The 21,525-nt window shown below is 41.1% G+C and overlaps 1 protein-coding gene across 8 annotated transcripts in view; it reads right to left on the bottom strand.

Annotated features, from left to right (window-relative positions):
- Positions 1-1,767: 1,767 nt before the first annotated feature.
- LOC129517701 (integrator complex subunit 6-like) overlaps positions 1,768-21,525 on the bottom strand; it is a 56,051-nt gene continuing 36,293 nt past the window's right edge. For 3 of the 8 annotated variants that reach the window (XM_055337676.1, XM_055337675.1, XM_055337674.1), the window contains 9 exons: positions 14,739-14,833; positions 13,602-13,712; positions 11,110-11,328; positions 10,345-10,468; positions 8,744-8,886; positions 6,938-7,172; positions 4,101-4,475; positions 3,137-3,230; positions 1,768-2,885 (listed from right to left, as the gene is read on the bottom strand). In XM_055337676.1, coding sequence (XP_055193651.1) covers positions 2,774-2,885; positions 3,137-3,230; positions 4,101-4,475; positions 6,938-7,172; positions 8,744-8,886; positions 10,345-10,468; positions 11,110-11,328; positions 13,602-13,712; positions 14,739-14,833 — 1,508 coding nt within the window. In that variant the 3' untranslated portion in view covers positions 1,768-2,773. Of the gene's footprint in view, positions 2,886-3,136; positions 3,231-4,100; positions 4,476-6,937; positions 7,173-8,743; positions 8,887-10,344; positions 10,469-11,109; positions 12,403-12,806; positions 13,713-14,738; positions 14,834-21,525 lie in introns of those variants that run through there. The other 5 variants (XM_055337678.1, XM_055337677.1, XM_055337679.1 and 2 more) reach the window with 5 other exon arrangements.

Below are 21,525 nucleotides of genomic sequence, written 5' to 3'. Positions count from 1 at the left end.
TATATGCCTTATTTTGTTTTATCTGGCTTCTCTCACTTAGCATAATGCTTTCAGTGTCCATCCATGTTGTAGTATGTGTCAGTACTTTATCCCAAGCAATGTACAAAGGCTCCCATTTCTCTACATCCTCAATGCTTGTTCTATTTCTTTTTGATTATAACCGTCCTGGTAGATGTGAAGTGTTATATTATGGCTTTGATTTGCATGTCCCTAATGACTAATGATGTTGAGCATCTTTCCATGTGCTTGTTGGCCTTTTGTGTATGTTCTTTTTATTTTCTTTTTCTTCCTTTTGTGTATGTTCTTTGGAGATAGATAGATAGATAGATAGATAGATAGATAGATAGATAGATATTAAATATATATATTTATTAATATTAAATATTTTACTTATTCATTCATGAGAGACACAGAGAGAGATGCCGAGACATAGGAAGAGGGAGAAGCAGACTCCCTGCAGGGAACCTGATGTAGGACTTGATCCCAGGACCTTGGGATCATGACCTGAGCCAAAGGCAGACGCTCAGGCACTAAGCCACCCAGCTGTCCGAGTTATGTTTCTTCAAAGTTTTTTTGGTCTGTTTTTCCTTAGATTGCCTCTTTGCTGTTAAGCTGAAAGAATTCTTTTTATATTATGGATACTGGACCCTTATTGGATGTATGCTTTGCAAATATTTTAAAATACTCCCATCCTACGGGTTGTCTTTTCACTCTCTTGATAGTCTTTGATACCCAAAATGCTATTAATTTTGATGAAGTCTTTTTAAAAAGATTTTATTCATTTATTTGAGAGAGAGAGAGAGAGAGAGAGAGAGAGAGCACAAGTGGGAGGTGGGGAGAGGGAGAAGCAGGCTCCCCACTGAACAGGGAACCTGATGCAGAGTTGAATCCTAGGATCCTGGGATCATGACATGAGCCGAAGGCAGATGCTCAACCGAGCCACCCAGGTGCTCCAAGTAAATGAAAACAAAATTTTTTTAAGATACTTTGATTTCAATCTTTTAAAATTCATCAAGGCTTGTTTTGTGGCTTGATATATGGACAACCATGAAGCGTACTTTGTGAGCACCTGAGAATATGTACTCTGCTGTTGTTGGGTGGGTGTTCTATAGGTGTCTGTTAGATCTAATTGATGTAGTGTTGTTCAAGTGTTCTATTTCCTTACTGATCCTGACTAGTCATTCTAGCCATTACTGTGCTAAGCCTAAAACCCAACCAGAGGTGAATACTTATGGTCTTCTCAGGTCTTTTCCGACTCTGAGCCCTGCCATGGACATGCACATGGTTTTCTAGATACTCAGGTCCACACTGGAGCATGTCAAAGCCCGTATTACCCAAGGTTTCTCATCCCCCAGTGTCTCCTCCCAGGAGTTGGGCCAAACAGAAGCAATTGCTCCCCCGTGTCTGTCCTCTGGGAGGCCCCCAGACAGGTTCAAACAGACAAACAATTCCTTGGGACTAAGATCCACTCTCCTGCCTCCAGAACTAGGAACCCATACTTAGAATGCAAGCTGACATCCTCAAGACTGGGAGGTGGACAAGAATCTATTCAAATGCCACAGAACTCTCTTATCAGGTTTCAATGGCTTTTCTCCTGATTCAGTGTTCGCTTGGTTGCTGTAAATCTCTATCTTGAGGGGTCCTTCATTCTGACAGGTTTTTTTCAGTATTTTCAGTGTTTCTGGGGAGGGGTTGACCCCCCCCCCAAAGTACCCTGCTCTGCCATTTTCCCCAACTTTACTGGGCTCTGTGAGTGACATTTTGAAGTTTAAATCCTTGTGTTAACATCTTTACTGACAATGTGCACTCTGTTTTCAGAAAGGAACAACAGATCACAAGAAAGGTAAAACCAGAAATTTTTCTAGTGTTAACAAGCTTGTGAAAATCAATAAAATGATTTATTTTATATATGCAAACTCAAAATCTCTTTGTACACTTAAATTTTCGCAAATTAGTACAGACATAACAATACTGCTCCATATAAACCTTTGTATAAACATTAAAGGAAATATATACATTATTTTTTTTTCTTTTTGTGCTTTCAAAGCACAGAATGTACAAGTCCACCTGAAGACTTTCTGTCGTCACATGCAAGAACAAATATCAGGGTTGGGGTTGCCTCAGGTGCACTTTGTAATGTCTCTAGACAAAATAGAAGAGAGTTGGAGGTAGATCGTTCATGACTCTCCCTGCCCCCTCCCACAGAGAAATAAGTTACCCACATAGCAGCTTTCTTACTCTTTGATTCAAACTGTCCTGAATATTGCATGGTTTAAAAGGCACAACTAGGAACTGTTGAAAACTCTGTTCGGCACAGAAGGTTACCAGCTGTATTCTGAACACTTACTCTTTCTAAATGACGTAGTGAGAGCACCAAGCAGTGCTCCACTTACAGGTGACCCCTAGTCACTCTGGAAATGCGCAGAACAAAGCTCATGTGAGGAAACCCTTATCATATCTAGTAGGGGGTAACAGTGTTTACTGAATTGAACCTGCTGAATTAAGAACATCACCTTCCCCAACTGGGAAAAGAAACAACAAAACAACAAATTAATACTTTCAAGGGAAACTCTTAGGGCAAAAGCCAGCTTTGACTTCCGGAGACTCATAAAATAAAAAAAAAATAAAATAAAAAAATAAAAAGCTCCATGGCTTTTCCTTAGCTTCAGAAAGGCAATTCCCTTGGCTAAACAGTCTAGGAAGATTTAACAACATCCCCGTCCATCCTACAGTACAGAAAACTTGCCCTTTTTTATCCTCCTTGGTCTTTGCATTAACATGATGATCTGCTGTTGATGTGATTAACGTTGTTGAGGTGGTGGTGGTGGGAGTCTATTTTTTCTAGGACCTTCTCAAGATACTGAATTAAGACTCGTCTTTTAAACCTAAAAATAAAGAGAAAGTGTATTAACCAAATACGCTTAAAGCCCACCTCACACTGTGGTGAGCCTAGAAGATTCCGTAGACTTGGAATGAAGGAGGTGGACTCAGATTATATCAATCTAAATGCCTCTGGAGACAGCCTTAACTATGAGTGAGGGCCGGGGTTGGAGAAAAGCAAGGTAGGGCTTATTCCTACCCCTGTCCTGCCTCAAAAAAAAAAAAAAAAAAAAAGAGGTCTCTTTTTTACACCCACCTTGCAGCTTCTTTGATGGTAAATTCAACAAATTGTTTCTTGACTGAAAGAGGCCCTTGCACTTCTTCAAGCAAAATGAAAATCCTTTCATACTCTAAAGATATATAAAAACAACAACTTCAGTATTAAAAAAATAAATGAAAAATAAAATTCAATCCTTATGTACCCTTAGAAATCATTCTTCATGGGTGGCAAGTCAGATATATTTTGTATTTTAAACCCTCAAATCAAAACATCCACCCATTAGCTACTAAGGAAACTCTTATAAACACTGCACAGATGTAGTAGGCTGAGAACAGCCCCTAAAGCTGTCCCCATCTTATTTCCCAGAACCTTCGAATATGTTACCATATATGGCAAAAGGGATTTGACTCTGCAGATGTGATTAAGTGATGGATCTTGAGATAGGGGATTATCCATGTTGATGCATCAGTGTAATCACAAATATCTGAATAAAAGGGAGGCAGTAGAGTTGGCATCAGAGAGAAAAGATATAAGGAAGAGGCTAAATAGGAGAGAAGGTGCTAACGCTACTGGCTCGAAGATGGAGGAAGGGGCCAGGAGCTAAAGAGTGCAGGCAGCCTGAGAAACAGGAAAGGGCAAGAAGACAACTTCTCCCTAGAGTCTCCAGAAGAAACGCTGGCCTGCCAGTGCCTTCCTTTTAGTCCGCTGAAAATAATTTTAGGATTCTGACTTCCACAACTGCAAGGGGAATAGAGTCTTGAGCCCTGTAGTTTGTGGAAACTTGTTACAGCAGCAAAAGGAAACTAGTATGACACCTAAGGGGAGGCAAGAGAGAAAAGTCTATTGGGTCCTTTTAGTTAAAGGAAGAGGAATCACTTTAAATTATGCAAAAACCCAATACCTCCCAAAAATGTACCTCAAGAGATAGCATCAATCTATCCTGAATCATAGAATGCGGACCTTCCATGACATTATTGATGCATGTTCTTTCACTACTTACTTCTTCCAAACTTTCGAACTTCCTTCATTAACTGATGTTTTATATCAGCATTGATTCCTTGCGCCATGGCAGGAGTGATTTGCAATGTGTTCGGTACAGTTCCCAGAGGAGATGTCACTGAGACTTTTTGATCCTCAACAGAGACACTGCACTTTTTGCTTCCTCCTAGAAGTGTGTTAGTGCCAGGTTTGGGAATCAGGCCATCTTTCCTTAGGCTAGTGAAGTCATCTGACAGAGAATCCATTTGGTTGTGGGGAATGCCATCTCCCGCCATATTCATAAGCTCTGGTGGAGCAGATTTTGACAAGAAGCCATCGGGGGAGATCTGACCATTTTCCATCTTCTCCTCATGGACCTCAGGAATGACAGTAACATCTGGAAACCAAATTAAGAAGTTGAGCTGTGAGGTAGATGCGTTATATCAACCCTACACGTAGATCCTGGTGCTCCTCAGTTTGGAGGAAATTATTTGTTTCCAAGAGTGAGAAGATGTACAGGTGGAGTCTGAGATCCCCTCCAATTGAGCTCATGAAGATAATACCACAAAACCATTTCTTCTCTCCATGGCATTTGAAATACATATGGAAACCAAGTCAGACAGTACAACTAATAAGCATTCTCAGATACCTGGCATCCATGGTTCAGTGGCTGCCTGTTACAAGTTGAATAGCAGCAAGTCTCACTTGATGTCATAGTGTATGTAATTGGCATATAAAATGGGATTCTTCACTGAGCTTGGCACTAGACTCCGTGGGCCCCCTTCAACCTGCCTCCTCCCTACCTCAAAATCTCTGAGGAAAACAGGTGGCCATTAGGTCCCAAGGCTCTATATGTACTCCATTACCAGAAATCTCTGTCTGCATACGATTCTCATCATTACTTTCTGTGACAGAGAAGTCTGTGTCCTTTCACCTCAAGTCTGATACCTGTACTTCATATGCTCAGCCTCCTCGGGGCCAGGCACTGAGCCAACACCAGGGGATCAGCAGTGAAGGAGACAGACAGAAACGATCCCTACACTTATGGAACTTACATCCTCATGGGGAAGTCAGATGGTATGTGTAAAATGGGCAAAGGGAATAACCCATTTTGACTTTGTGTCAGGAAAGAAGTAAGCAGGGATGTGGCAGAGAGCAAGAGGGGAAGCCTCTACCAGCGTGTGGTCAGAGCCAGGAGCAGGAGACAGAGCCAGCCTGTGCACATGCAGAGAAGTTCTAGTGGCCATGAGGGCCATGCAGGACCCCTAGGATGGGACAAGCTAGGGCCGGGGGGCAAAGGACAGAGAGAGAGGCATCAAGAATGACAAGGAGAGGACAGGTGATGGCAGGAGAGGATGGCAGGGCCAGGTCCCGCAGGGCATGTAGACCAGCGTCAGGAGCTCAGACTCTCTCCTGAGTGCACAGAGGGCAGGGGGTGATGATGGGTTCCAGGATGGACGTGACATGATCTGGTTTCTGTGTGGACATGGTCACTCTGGCTGCAGGGCAGTGAAGCGGCTAGACAGGGTCAAGAAAGGGAAGCCAGGAAATCAGATGAGAAGCTACTATATAGTAGCTTCCAGCCACATGGTGGCAGCAGAGACTAGAGGGATGGGGACAAATGGGCACTACAGGAATTCTGGGTGTCAAATTGCCTGGAATTGCTAAAGGATGGAAGTGAGAGAAGAATTAAGAGAAATCATGTTGACTCCAAAGGTTTTCATCTGAACCCCTGGGGAAACAGCAGTGCCAGGGCTGGGCAGGGATCGGTGCCCAACTGCTCGTGAGGGTGGACCGTGCCCTACTCTTCCCAATCTGCCTCAGTGACCTCATGTTGATGGCCTGACATCAATAATGCTGGCATTATTTACACTGTGGAAATCTGCAAACACTATAATCCAGGGCTTCACCCTGCCAACCCCCACACCCTCAGATAGCCAGCTGTCACAGCTTTACCAACACACTGCCCGATGGCATTACTTAAGATTGAACGACCTCCACTGTGCTATAAGCACAGCCATGGAGAGGGTAGAGGTGAGGTGTTCCAATGACCCATAAGAAACCAGCTGAGTTTTGTCTATCTACCAGACACTTCAGTGGAGAGACCATGCCCATCGTTAAATTTAAGTCTGGAGTTTGGAGCAAGTTGTAATGTAGAGGTGTAAATATCCGAGTTGTTGACACATAAATCTCCTGGAAAGCCCAAGACTGGATGGAATGACCCAGGGAGGGGAAAGGGTCCAGAATAGAGCTTTGAGTTCCTACACTATTTACAGGTGGGGGAGAAAGGGAGAGAGGACAAGAAGAGGATGAAGATGGGTCACCATTAAAGAGCAAATAAAACCAAGTAGTCTTTGGGAACCCGAGGAAGTTTCCAAGGAGGAGGGAGGAAATGGCTGTGTCAAAAGACACAGAGGGGCAATGGCAACATGCAGCAGATACTGGAGACCCTGATAATGCCCGCGTCAGTGGAAGGTAGAGGCTGAGCCCAACCACACTGAGTGAGAGAAGGAAGAGGAACAGAGGACACAGAGCCAGCACAGCCGCATTGATGCTCCTGTTGAGCCCATTCACCCCTGCAACTTCAGGAACCTGCTTCCTCGTTGTGACTCATGGGGCAATAAGGTCCTTTACCCATTTCTCCATCTCAGGCTGGTGACAATGTCAGTCTGGCTCCTCCCCCTCAACTAGGGCCTCTGTTCTCCACCTGGTCCTCCATACCTACCACATCGATGGTATAACGGTTTACTCAACAACCAAGGAGCAAAAACAAAAGAAATGAGTACAAAGGAAACTAAAGTTGCTTAAGAGTCTTAGTCCTCTAGGAGCCATAAGGAAATCACAACTACTACTCTATACCTGTATGGACAAGGGTGGGTTTTATGAGGTTTGGATAAGATGGCAGCCACGAGGCTGAGGGTGGTCCCTTTCCGCCCACATGGTTAGTTACAGTAGGTGGTGTTTGTGGTTTCGCCAACAGCAGGGACATACTCCGCCTTCTTTTAGATGACAGATGACTGCTGGCTTCTCCTGGACGCTTCACTTTGTTTTGTGGCCCTGCTACGAACTCATCTGCTTCATCAATCATCATTCCCTAGAAAACATCAGTGAACGAGGTCCATTAGAGAGAATGCTGTGTGCATGCAATGTGCATACATGCACATACACACAATCATGCATCACATCACCAACACAGATCTTTATCACAGGCCAGAGATTTGTCATGCCCCACATAGGCTCTGTCCTTAGAAAGTGCTACTTTGGTCCAATAGAATGGGCTGCCAAGGTCAAACACAGTACAATCATGATTACTCAGAAAACTTGAGGAATGAGCAACTTGCATCAACCAAAATGGGAATAAACCCACAGTGACCTTTCTGAGGAAGGACAAACCATTCTGAGCCAACCCAGTTGGGTAAGGGAAATCATTCCCTTCTGCTGTGCTTTTGTGCTTTAAATGCATCATTAGGAAATACTGATTATCACTGTACAGAATGCTGCATGTAAATTGTGGAAATGTCATTCCCCCAACAGCAACCTCACAGAGATTCAAATATGTCTACTGCGGGGGCTTTTCACTCTCAGAAGTAAAGGATGAGAGCCAGTAGTGTAGACAGTAAGCTAAAAGCTGTTCTCATTCAAGGATAACCCAAGAATATGGAAATATTTTCATAAAACCATGATAAACGACATTTCCAAGGCATTTTCCAAAGCAAAACAGTAGGCAAGGGGAAACCACATTCACTGAGCATTACTACATGTCTGATCATGTTCAAAATGGTATACATGCATCCACTCACTATTCCACAGGGCTCTGTTAGTTAAACATAATAAATATCCCCATAGCTACAAATGAGGAGACCAAGGCACAGAAAAATTAAGAAAAGCTCCAGTTAATTGAAGATGGGGGTGAAGTGGGATACCTCCCAGTCTAGTTTTGTTACAAAAGAGATTACTGTATGGTCTGCACTTTAATACCAATGGTCTTCTCCATGTGTGCAGATATAATCCCCATGTGTCCTCATCCTTACATGATCAAGTCAGCATATCTCTCTCTCTCTCTCTCCCTCTCTCTCCTGGTCACACACACACACACACACACACACACACATGCATATCACATTTAGATCTCTAGTAGGACAATCCAAATATAGCAACATCACCTAGTACTCCCTATTTCATGAGGAATGCTTCATCACAGTCTAGAGGAAGTACTAGAAATCTGAGTCACAGAAACAGGAAATAAATGGTAATCTCAATAGTAAATGAATCAGTGTGTAGAGGTGGGAATGGATACAGACTCTGGAGCTGGAAAGATGTAGATTCAAATCCTGGCTCTTGTCAGCCATGTTACTCAGGGCATGTCACTTGACCACTGTGAACCCTGGTTTCTTCTTATTAAAGGGCAGATGTGAACATTAAATGTGATAATTTAAAACACCAGCTCCCACTTGGTACTCAAGAAAGGCCAGTTATTATTTTCCTCAAGCAACACACCTTCGTATTAGGAGGCTCCCACTTTCCATTCACAAAGACCCCCAGAGTCCTATTTTATCTTTTAAACAAACAGAAGGAGAAGCTCTGATTTATATTCATCTTGCCCAGAAGAAAGGAATTATGGCAAGAATATCACAATTTAGGTAGACCCAGAAATATACATCTTACCTTCTTATCTTGTTTGAACGGATTGCCAAAAGTATGCAGTCTTTTTGGTTGATCTGGATCAATCTCCCGAAGAGGAGAAGCCAATGTCTTCAGATATTCCTGATAGTTACCCATTTGTGCGACTGGAACGCTATGAAGGGAATCTATAAAATCATAGGGAAAGAAACAGATGCTACACAGCTGCAGTGTCTGTCTTTTTAAGAGGACATGATCATACTTGGCTTTAACAATGTGGACCTTGGCATCCAATAGTCTAAAATCTCAAATTCTAAAATCTAAAAGCGTCTCTCAACATCCCACTCATTACTCAGTGCACCATCAGTAATGCCTACAAGCTCAAATCACTAGGCCAACGGCAACTCCCTTCCACTTCAAATGAGGTTTGAAAATGGGCTGACATCCCCTAGGGTACCACCCAATTGAAGCACCATGTTTGTTCTGCATTTCAAAGAGCCTAGGCTCCATGGTTCTGTCTTATCATCCAGAGGACCTTGGTTAGTAGTAGGCTTTATGTTCTTAGAGAATGTGATTAAATCTACAGGCTCTCTTCCTAGAGAAGCTTCCTCCTTGCCATAAACTTGGTGTATAATTTCAGGAGGTTGGCCAGGCTAAGATTTGCTCATTTCAATAGACAAATGACTCCTTTTAAAATGAACAAAAGGGAGTAAGGGGGAATTGTACAACATCACCAATTATCCTAGATGCTATCAGGTTAATTCTTTTCATGTAAATGAGGAATTCTGGATTGAATTCATCATGGCAGACTGTGTTGTACAATTTCCACCTAGGTCCTGCCACTTTCCAACTCATGACTAGCCATTAAGATGAGAGAGAGAGAGAGAGAGAGAGAGAGAGAGAGATCAAGAAACAGGCGCCTGGGTGGCTCAGTCGGTTAAGCGTCTGCCTTCTGCTCAAGTCATGATCTCGGGATCCTGGGATCAAGCTCCATGTCAGACTCCTAGCTCAGCAAGAAGTCTGCATCACCCTCTCCCTTTGCCTCTTCCCCCTGCTTGTGCTCTCTCTTTCTCTCTCAAATAAAATCTTTAAAAATGTTTTTAAAAATTTAAGTAAATTAAAAAAGAAACAGATTCTTAACCACAGAGAACAAACTGAGGGTTCCCAAATGGGAGGGGGGAGGGTGGATGGGTGCAACAGGTGATGAGAATTAAGGAGGGCACTTTTTGGGATAAGCACTGCATGATGTATGGAAGTGTGGAATCACTAAATTGCACACTTGAAACTAATATTACACTGTTCATTAACTAGACTGTAATTAAAATAAAAACTAAGAAAAAAATGTTCACTCTCCATTCCCAGATCCGTAACATGGGCATAAAAACAGTACCTCTCTCATGGGACTGTTCTGAGGCTTACAGGAGTTGAAGCATGGATGGTGTCTTACGCTTGCAGATTAATGCACACCTCCCCTAAAACCCGAGAACAACCAACTTGTGCCTGAGGAGTGTAGGGGTTCAATGAAAATGGCCATCCTAAGCCTTAAAATATGACTGAATAGCCTACCCATTAGGCAGTAACACCTCCATGTAAATCAGGGCTTGACATTTTCCTAATCAACAAAAACTACTTCTTTGTTCATTTACCTTCATCTTGTCCCACAATAAACTTGTGTGTCTTCAGCAGATTGGATCTCATTCTGGTCAACTGGTCTAAGAGACCTCTACGTGGAATGTCATAAGCATTTCTGTACGTCTGGGGTTTCAAATCCTATTTGAAAGGGAACAAATAATTTCAGTTCTTCCTGAGGCTTTTCAGATAGAAGTGTAATTCTTAACTCTCTGAAAATCATAGTGAAGAGAGGGATATTCAATGCTTAACTAGAGTAGAACTCTTCCAGTGGCAAATTTGTTCTGAATTCTCATACGCCCCCCCCCAAAGTATTCAAACCACTGAGAATACCCTTTTCCAAGTATGTCAACTGGCCTGGCCAGTTCTGCCCCAAGTGGACCTCCTCTACGGGAAATTGTGGGGCCAGAGGTCCCCGCGGGCCTGGCCAAGACTGTCTCACAGCTGCACTGCTGCCCGAGCCTCTTCATAGCAATCCTCTGCCTTGTTCTGTCCTCTCACAGGTGCTAGATCAGCAGTATGGCCTGAAGGCTCTCCCTGCCTACTCCTGTCCTCTCTCCCCTTTATCCTTCACAGACATTACCCCCCACCCTACTCCCCACCAAATGTATCTTGTACATTTAATTCCACAGTGGCAGCTACTTGCAGGACAATTCCTAGACTGGTCCACATCAATAACCACAAAGTCCAAAACAGGATCGTGATTATTTCAAAACTGAAGTAATACGACATAAATGCATCAGACAAGTTCAAACAAATAAGAACTATTTCTGGCAGTTTACCTTGTTTAAGAGCCCTACTTGGAAGCCAGCAAATTCTTTGGTATTCAATTCTGCCAGTCTTGGTGCAGTTTCCCCTATGATTTCTTTCAAGAGTTTTCTAAAATTTTTACTGTGAGTCAAGGACACGCCACCTCCAGAATGGTTTTTCACTCTGATTCCAATTTCCTGGGGAGGTTTCTTCCCCACAGATGCTAGTATCCGTTCTGACTCTAGTTTGGTCTAAAATGAAATTACATAGTATGTTAAGAAAAGGCCTATAGCATCACTGTTGTTTTCACTAATTAAGAAAGGTAATACTTTAAGAACCCCACAGAATAATTTTTTCAATTGTAAATTACAGAAAAACTGATAATTAAACATTGCCCTGTGCTTCTCTGAGCTATCACAGCAAACAGGGAGGGGGTGGCTAGAAAGGTCAATAACTTGGTACATTTTTTTTCTCATCTAGTGTCAAAATTATGATCAAATCACGGAGAGAATGGAAATAGTGGATAAGAATTCCATTCATAGACATTTAAAAGCATATTTTGTTGCTTTAAAATCTAGTCTAAGTCAACATATTTATTTCAGACCCAGACAGAAAGGTTTAGGACTCTGGATTTCTAAATGTAAACGAGTGCCAAATTTCAGATTACATAGATTTGGCATTACATCTGTAAAAACTTAAACAGTTGTTTTCTTATATCGGACCACCCCCAAAAAAGTAATGCTCAATTTAACAAACATTACCACGTAAATAATGTGTAATATGTACTCAGTAAGTTTCTAGCTAACTTGCAAAAATTTTTCTTAACAGGCACTATTAAACCACATTGATAAAGATTGCTTGACAGGGTATTGTAGGAATATATAGGGCATATTTTATGATTGACACACATCTGAGATGGATCAAGGAACACTGGCAACATAGTTATTAAATTAGTAATTAAATTAGTAATTGGAGCGATTATAAATTAGTAATAATCTTTTCTTTTTCTCTAAAAGAAGGAATTCCACCAATGCCCAGTAAGCCCAAAAGAATTCTGAGTTTCTTATGGTTAGGTCAGAAATATGCACTAAACTCTCACTATGATTGGAATTAAACGCGTTTATTATCTTTCTCAAAAAAAAAAAATAAGTCCTGAAATAAGGGATAAGAGCAAATGAAGGGTCTGTTTCCAGAAGTGGTCTCAAAATTTCATTTGGAAAACCACATAAGCAACGTGTCCCAGAAGGTCCCAGAACTTGCATGAATTTCCACTCTGCTCACTATTCTTCCTTGTGGCCATACCCTGCTGACACAGCCTTAAAGGCCTACAGTAGACATCAAATAAAAAATAGATATAAATCAACAGGTCAATCAATCAATCAATAACCAAAACAAAACATTAACAACAACAAAAATCTATCAGCAGAGAGGAAATGGGGATCATGGGGACACTTGGTAGACCAGAAGTCTAAGGTTTGCATTTATGAGCAATTTCTTTGGCATTTATGAGCATGCTGGCCAGTCAGGAGCTGGTAAGCCCTAGACCATCCTTCTGCGTGTGCCAGCTCCTAGCAAGGTGTGTCAGCGTTCCCAGTTGTGGAGTCACTTTGGTTCTTTAGTGGAATCTGACACCCTTTTGCTTACTACTATCTGTCTTCTATAGGCCAACTTCCAAACATAGCTAACCTGAAGCCTGATAGTCACTGCAAATGCTAGTACTGCTCCCTACCTGGAACTACCCTTGTGCAGAAGAAGAAAGTTAAAAGGCTGCATTAATTGGTCCTATCACATGAACACATTCGTGTGGCAGTAAATCTCTACCTCGGTAGTTCTCAAACATTTCCATCCTGCGAGAATGGGCTAGGTAGAGGTGAGAAGTATGATAAGTAGGGGTGAGTGGAGGATGAGGTACTCATAGAGGGGCAGGGACAAGGTGAATAATGGTAAATGAGGTGGGGGTATAAAGGAACAGATGGAGGGCAAGAAGAGAGGAGGTTGAGCTCCACTCTTCAGGTCCCCTTAGGGCCTATCCCCCTCCAGCGTGAGAACACTGGTCTCATCTCCCCGTCTCCAAGCAAAAGCATCTGAATATGTATTGCCTAAAAACAAATTTCAGGCAAGACGTTGAATCACACCATGCCTCAGTGTGCTGACCTAGGAAAGGGGGGATGCTCTAGCCCAATGTGACCTGCGGAGGCACAAGGTTGAGAAGAGACAAAATGTGACCCGCTAAATAATTTTACTAAGCCTCTGCCCCTCTCAGGCCACAAGATATCAACCAGCTTGTGCACAACACAGACTGGCAAATGAAAGGAGAGATGGCACAGCATCCAATGACACTGACAGACCCTTAACTGCGGTTTAATGGTGAAGCTAGAAGTCAGAGAGTATCACATTATTACTAATCCATAAAGTGGAGAAATAATACACATTTAATTGGAAAAAATTACAATTACACTAAAGAAGAAGGAAATGCACTTCTGAGGGCAAAGGATTTTTGTTTGTTTGTTTTTACCAATACTACCTGTTGGCTGAGTTTTTTAAGGTAAGAGATAACACTGTAACTAAGTCCACAATCTAAATTATCTGATATCAGATTTGGAGCTCCCATCATCCTTAGTGCTTTCTTTAATGGCTATAAGGAAACAAAATACACAACAGTAAGAATAGAATAAATCTTAAAATACTCAACGTTCAGTTATAAGGGGCAAAGGGACATGATTCATTTCTTAGAAGTCAAGGTGCTGCACATAAAACCAAACATGGAACATTAAAAAGTGGCAATGAATATAGCAGAGGAGTAAGGAGCAGAAAGTAACAAAATCAGAAGAGAGTGGGATAAGAAGAGCAAGAAACAGCAAATTCAAACAGGTCAATTGCATCAGTCTTAATTCCCAAGTCATAAAATCATTTCATACTGCATTTTAGCGTGCACCCCACTCCTGCCATGGTGAATCCTAACGCACCCCAATTTCTCCTCCCAGTGACACCAATAGTACCATTTAAGATTCCGCCTTTTCACCTCTAGAAACTTGGCTTAAAAGTTTGCTACATCCACCTCCAAAATGATTTTGATCGTCGTGATGATCGATTATGCGACCATTTCAAAATCATCATGACGATCTTTCTCAAATTGTAAAAACCCACATGAGGCCAGGTAGCTTTTCCTCCATTTTAGATTCCCCTCCCCAACCAGCACCCCTGCTTGAGGCTGAGTCTAGGACACATTTAACAGACAGTATGTCAATATACTGCCTTCAGAATTGTGTTTCAGAGGGTAACTCCATATTGAAAATTTCTAGAGTTAAAAAGGGAAGTTGATATCACACATGAATCCAGACCTGTTTTTCTTAAATCCCCAAATTCCAATTTCATAAGGTTACTTTTAAGAAGAAAAACATAGATAGATGTGTTTCTTATAAAAATAACCATGGCAGTTATAGGAAATAAAATAAAGAAAAAATTCTTTTTTGTGCTGCCATGACATCACCAAGCTCTTACACATAACTTACACATAATTCGAGAAGACAATGGCAATACAAATATTTAGCAATAAAAATATCAAGCTTATTTCAGGGGTCAGGTTTTTGGTTCACTGACATTTCTGGTGACAAGACTCATCACTGATACAGTTAATGCATATATACACTTAAATACATACTAATAAGTAGTACGGAGGCAGAGTTTTTAAGTAGCTGTCAAAAGCCTGTCGCCACTTCAGATTTGGCTTAAGCTTGTGAACTTTAAACAAGTCATCTGTAAGAGAAAACGAAACAAAGTATTACGTTATTCCAGTCCTAAATTCCAAGATCTATATCAGGCAACCCACATCTGTTGTATCATTTCCTAGAAAGCTCAAGTTTTAATTACATCAGATGAACCTTTCATTGATTCGATTGTCATTTTTGGTACCACTTACCAAAATTACATATAGTATTTTTCTAGAAAAGAAAACACCAAATTCTCATGTTACATATTCCTCTTCCATCTGTGAAGCTACATCAAATATAATATTAAAGCGCTTACTCTGAGCCACGTGAAATATCTTTCTGACCTGTTACGTACTGGTAACACTACTGTACTAATTTTCACCTGAGGGGGAATCCGTGGTCACTGGTTGGTGAAATATTTCTTTCATTCAAATAGAGGGTGTTAAAGCAACACCACCAACAAAAACCCAAACTCACAGAGATGGCGAACGGATTGGAGGCTGCCAGAGGTAGGGTGGAGGCATAAGGGGTAGGTGAAATGGCTGATAAGTGGTCAAATGGTACAAACTTCCAGTTACAAAATGAATAAGTCCTGAGGATGTACTGCACAGCATGGTGACTCTAGTTAATAATGCTGTGTTGAATATTTGCAAGCTGTTAAGACAGCAGATCTTAAAAGTTCTCATCACAAGAAACTTGTGATTATGCATGATGATGGATGTTAGCTGGTGTTCTCAGTGTTCTTTTCACAATATATACAAATATTGAATCAGTATGTTGTGCACGGGAAACTAATATGTTATATATCAATTATATCTCAATAATTAATAAATAAATAAATGGAGGGTGTTGTAAAGAGACTACACAAAGTATATGAGAACAAAAGCGAAGCCTCTAATTTCCAGGCAATGACAGCGAGCTGTAAATTATGCTTTAGATTCACCTTCATCTACCTATACTTTGATTAGTCTATTCCCGTACACTCACTTCATTTCTTCCATTTCTGTGGTCAGGCAGTTCGAGGCAAATTTTGGCTCTGTCAAATATTAGTTAACAATTAGGTCATGGCACTAGAAAAGGCTAGTGGAGATGTTCAGTTTAAGTTTGAAACTCTGTACAATTATGTTTCTTGAATACCATGTATGTTAATACCACTGAAGATATTGTCCTTCAATAAGCACACATCCTCTCCCTTTTTCACACTTAAATTTAAGTGTTTTAATAATCTAAATACATTATATACACTACAGGAAAATTTACAAAACACGTTATTATTTCCTTCTGAGGGTACAAAAATATTTCTTATCTAAGAATTCAAAATTGATATCAGCAGACATCAACAGGAACCTGCCACACTATAAATGCCAAAGATATTTGAAATTCATCTTCTATCTTATTTCTTCAGGTTTCATTGGCTCTTATCCAAAACACATCCAAATGCTTTATTCCAAGGACAAAAGCCATTCCTATGCCATATGCATAATTTCTCTACAAATAGGTCTATTCTTTGAAATGCTGAATTACTTTACTTAAGAAAGGCAACTACACATTTTCTTCCTTTTATTGCTATAATAAATTATTCACCCCTGCCGAAACTAATTTAAATGAATTTACAAAGTCATAAAATGTGGCTCTTTGTTCTTTTGGTACAAGATAGAAAGAACAAAGGAAAACAGATATGAAGAGATTTCTGGCTCATTGTAACACGCAGGTCCTTTAAAGACCATTCATATCTTGACAGAAAGGAATGAGAGTCAGTGGAAATATGCTGTTATACTTGGGTCTTTACATGGAGTCTGCTGGGAATTAAGCAGATTTTTGGAAACTGACAAATGGAAATACCACAAGACTTGGGAGACATTTAGATATAAATAGATTTGATAATGAGAGTTAAGAATAGTCTTACAATTTCAAACAATTGCTGATTGCACAGACTCCACCAATTAGTCTCATTTAGTCTAATTATTTCTTGTTGGGGGTTTCTGAAATGGGGAGGAAGAAAGAGAATGTTTCACAGTCTAGATTAAGGGTAGAGAGCCACCGGGGTAAAGCCACTTGAGTCACATTCTCCATAGGGCAGGAAATTATTTCCAAGGTGTTAGGCTACATTTGGAGGATGGGACAGTGAAGATATCATAAACACTCAGCTAGTCAACATTTGAAAGGCAAGGATATCAGAGCGTAGGAGAGGAAAGTGATACTGCCCACGCCTCGAAAACTATTGATATTTTCCCTTTCATTCCTTTCTCCTCCTTTCCTGCTGCAAAAAAAGTGAGGGGACACGTGGGTTTGAGTTCCAGGCTCAGCCACACACTCAGCAGAGTGAGCTTTGAGAAATTGCTTTGCCCATGTCCTTTTTGTTCTTCTGATCGAAACTGATCTTAATATGGAGCTGAATTTTATTTCTTACACAAATCTCCAGTTCTTATTTTTTTCCAGTTCTTAATTAAACAAACAAACAAGGGCACCTGGGTGGTACAGTCAGTTGAGTACCCGACTCTTGGTTTCAGCTCGGGTCATGATCTCAGGATCATGAGATCAAGCCCCACGTAGAGCTCTCCATGCTCCGAGCTGAGCTCAGTGGGAATTTCTGCTTGGATTTCTCTCGCCATCTCCCTCTCCCTCTGCCCCTCCCTCCACACTCTCTCTGTCTCTCTAAAATAAATAAATAATCTTTAAAAATTGGTGAACTGAATATGGTATAGTCAAGGGGAAAAAAGTTGCCATAAATGCCTTAATTTCTGTAATTATTGGTTCTTTTTTTTAAGATTTTATTTATTTATTCATAGACACACACACACAGAGAGAGAGAGAGAGAGAGAGAGAGAGAGAGAGAGAGAGGCAGAGACACAGGCAGAGGGAGAAGTAGGCTCCATGCAGGGAGCCTGACGTGGGACTCGATTCCGGATCTCCAGAATCATGCCCTGGACCGAAGGCAGTGCTAAACCACTAAGCCACCTGTGTTGCCCTATTGGTTCTTGATAGAAAAGAGAATTTCCTTATTGAGAGATAATCTTTTTGCCAATTGTGATATTCTGGTCACCATCCTACTGACATGATTCTTATGATGGCTTATTGATCCAATCAAGCTTCACTTATCCCTTCCAGGTAAGGTTTAGTGCTTAAATAATTAAACCTCTGTTCACTACGTTTGATGGAAATCTTGAATTAATAAGGGGAAAAAAACAAGGATGACCTTTTTGGACATTTATATTATGCAGTAATATAGTGATGTTTCCAGGCATTAGGAAGTTCATGTGACTTAACTTGTCTTTTTACTAAATGCCCTGCCCACCAAACTGCAAAATTGTTCTACATCTTTAATAATGTCCTTCATATGGAATAGCAGTGCCTTCAAAAGCTACAGAAATAGCATAGATATTAATGACAGTAGTAATAATGCTGATAGTGTTACTGAGCATTTACTATTTGCAATTTTACTCCATTAATTCATTTAATCCCAACTAAATGCCTTTGGATATATACTATCATTACTCCCATTTTACAGATAAAATAACGAGGGCACAGAGAGGGTATGTATCTTATCCAAGGTCAAAAAGCTAGCAAACAGCAGAACCAGGATCCATACTAAGCCATCTATGCTCTACAGTCCATAGTCTTCTTTTAAGACTTATTTATTTATTTATTTATTTATTTATTTATTTATTTATTTATTTATTTGAGATGGGGGTGGGCAGAGGGAAAGGAAGTGAGAGAATCCCAAGCAGACTCCACAGAGTGAGGAGCCCGACTCTCAGGGCTCCTCCCAATGATCCCGAAATCATGACCTGAGCTGAAATTAAGAGTTGGATGCTTAACTGACTGAGCCACACAGGTGCCCTTCTATAGTCCAAACTCTTAATGCTGTGGGGCTACACAATCCAGAAAGCAAAGTAATGATGGAAATATTGAGAGTGTCTATTTCAGAACTCAACACAAAACTGAAGTTTGGGATTCAGGGGCACAAGGACCTGCAGCCTCAGAGGGTATGAAAAACCCTATGTTCCTGGAAAGACACAGGTTACAGAAAAGCCTGGAAATGGATATTTAAAGCCAAAGGGCAGAATGGGAACTGAATCAAGGATGGATTGACCCTCAGATAGACGTGTGGTGCTGGGGACGAGGGAGGAATCAAATATGTGTCTGGGGTTTCTGGTTTGAGATGTTTGCGGAGGTATAGTGATGCTCTAGGTAGGGTTGGATCCTCAGTGTCCTACGTTAAGGAGGACCAGGGATAGATGTGGCACATGTACCTCTTGTGACAGAAAACATCTCAGAGAGAAGGGGAACTTGGCATTTGGGGAAGAAATACAGACTACCAGGTCACCAAGCAGACAGTGCCAGGAGTTGACCTTACCTAGTAGTGGGGAGTGTGAGTGGACAACATGTAGCTATTAGGCACAGCAGATTTAGACAAAGGGAAGACTGAATGCTTCCTCTTAACCACTACACCATGTCCACATCTGACCTCTATTACCCACAAGACCAGCAAAGGCCAGGCTTAGAGGGCTGGTCTTGCTTTGTGAAGAACTGTACATCTCAATTTCTAATGGGAGACCAGCTACTCTAGTTAGGGGCACTTTCATATCATAATTTGGAAGGCAGGCTGAGTTTAGACCAAAGAAGAGATCCTGGAATTCAGCCCATAATAGTTCTATAGAACTTTTCCACTGCCTTGGTAAATAAGGGCACCTCCACCCCAGAGGTGTTAGTGGAGACCACATGGGGAGGAGTTATGAGGAACTCCTACTTCTCCCAGCCAGGGAGGTATCCTTTTTTACTTTTGGAGGAATCTCTATACTGTCTTCCCCCATACTGGTGGCTACACCAGTGTTCTTATTACTTCTTACAATTGCATGTGAATCTACAATTATTTGAAAATAAAAGGTAGTCTTTAAAGATAGAAAAATAATGTCATTAATAGTTTAAGTGGAAATTATCTAGTCTAATCCTTCACTTTATAGTTGGGAAAACTGAAGTCATAAAGGATGGGATTGTATCATTTGTAACATGGATGCTAATATGCTGAGTGAAATAAGTCAGAGTGAGAAAGAGAAAAACAATATGATTTCACTCACACGTGAAATCTAAAAACACAAACAAATGAATAAACAAAGACAAAGCAGAATTAGACCTATAAGTACAGAGAACTGATGGCTGCCAGACCGGAGGGGTTGGGGAGATGGGTGACCTGGGTGAAGGGGCATGGAAGATACTGGCTTCCAGTTAGAGAAGGAATACATCTTGGGAATAAAAGGCACAGCATAGGGAATGTCATCAGTGGTATTGTTATAGTGATACAGATGGTGGCTACACTTGTGGTGAGCACAGCACAACATATAGACTTGTCCAATCACTATGGTGTACATCTGAAACTAATGTAACATGGTGTGTTGGAGATCCCTGGGTGGCTCAGCGGTTTAGCGCCTGCCTCCAGCCCGGGGTGTGATCCTGGAGTCCCGGGATCAAGTCCCACATCAGGCTCCCTGCATGGAGCCTGCTTCTTCCTCTGCCTGTGTCTGCCTCTGCCTCTCTCTCTCTCTCTGTGTCTCTCATGAATAAATAGATAAAATCTTTAAAAAAATATGGTGTGTCAACTACACCCATTAAAAAATAAATTTAAGAAAATAATTAACAGGGATCCCTGGGTGGCACAGCGGTTTGGCGCCTGCCTTTGGCCCAGGGCGCGATCCTGGAGACCCGGGATCGAATCCCACATCGGGCTCCCGGTGCATGGAGCCTGCTTCTCCCTCTGCCTGTGTCTCTGCCTCTCTCTCTCTCTGTGTGACTATCATAAATAAATAAAAATTAAAAAAAAAAAGAAAATAATTAACAAATAATAAATTTATTTGAACGTATAAACAAATCCACAAAGTATAGGTACTTTTTATTGGTATCACTATTAATCTCAAAGACATAACCTATATTTTATATCAGTGACAATCACCTTTTAGACATTTATTTATTTATTTATTTAAAAGGTTTTATTTATTTAATTTGACACACACAGAGAGAGAACACAAGCCCGGGGAGCAGCAGAAGGAGAGGGAGAAGCAGGCTACCCGCTAAGCAGAAAGCCCTAATTGGGCTCCATCCCAGGACCCCAGGATCATGACCCTAGCAGAAGGCTAACGCTTAACTGACTGAGCCACCAAGGCGCCCCCTAGAGGACATTTTTATATTAGACACTAAGAAAGAAAGTCCGTAGACTACATGTGAAACAATCATGCTAACATTTATGATGACCAGTTCTTAACCTGCTTAATTTGCAAAATTTGAAATGCTTTTTCAGCATATTTAGTACAAATAGTATTTATAGCACTAAAAAGCTTATGCTTTTAATGACTAGATTACAACTTCAAGTAAGGTTGAAACTTTTTGCAAGAATTAAGGAACCCCAACAAAAAAGAAAGAAAAAGAAAGAAGAAGAAAGAAAGAAAGAAAGAAAGAAAGAAACCCCATCAAATAAAAGTGAGTCCAACTGCACAACTGGAAGCATACTATGTGGTTTACTACTAAATTGCTCCAAACAGACGCAGCTCTTTCAATGGGAAAAAAAAATCTCTACACACATTTTCAGTGATATCTCAGTAGAAGCTTCTAGAGCTGTTTCTTGTAGAATTTTACCATAGAAACCACAGCTTTTACGACTAGAGTGACTGCAGAATTTACTCTCATACCAAGCTCCTTAACTTGCCTCCAGAGCATTTGAGATTCTTTTAGGGGGGAAATAGTGTG

This window comes from Nyctereutes procyonoides, unplaced genomic scaffold (genome assembly GCF_905146905.1).
Source record: "Nyctereutes procyonoides isolate TBG_1078 unplaced genomic scaffold, NYPRO_anot_genome, whole genome shotgun sequence".
NCBI lineage: Eukaryota > Metazoa > Chordata > Mammalia > Carnivora > Canidae > Nyctereutes > Nyctereutes procyonoides.
Note: the sequence above shows the minus strand (reverse complement) of the source record. Positions and strands in the feature narration are given on the sequence as shown.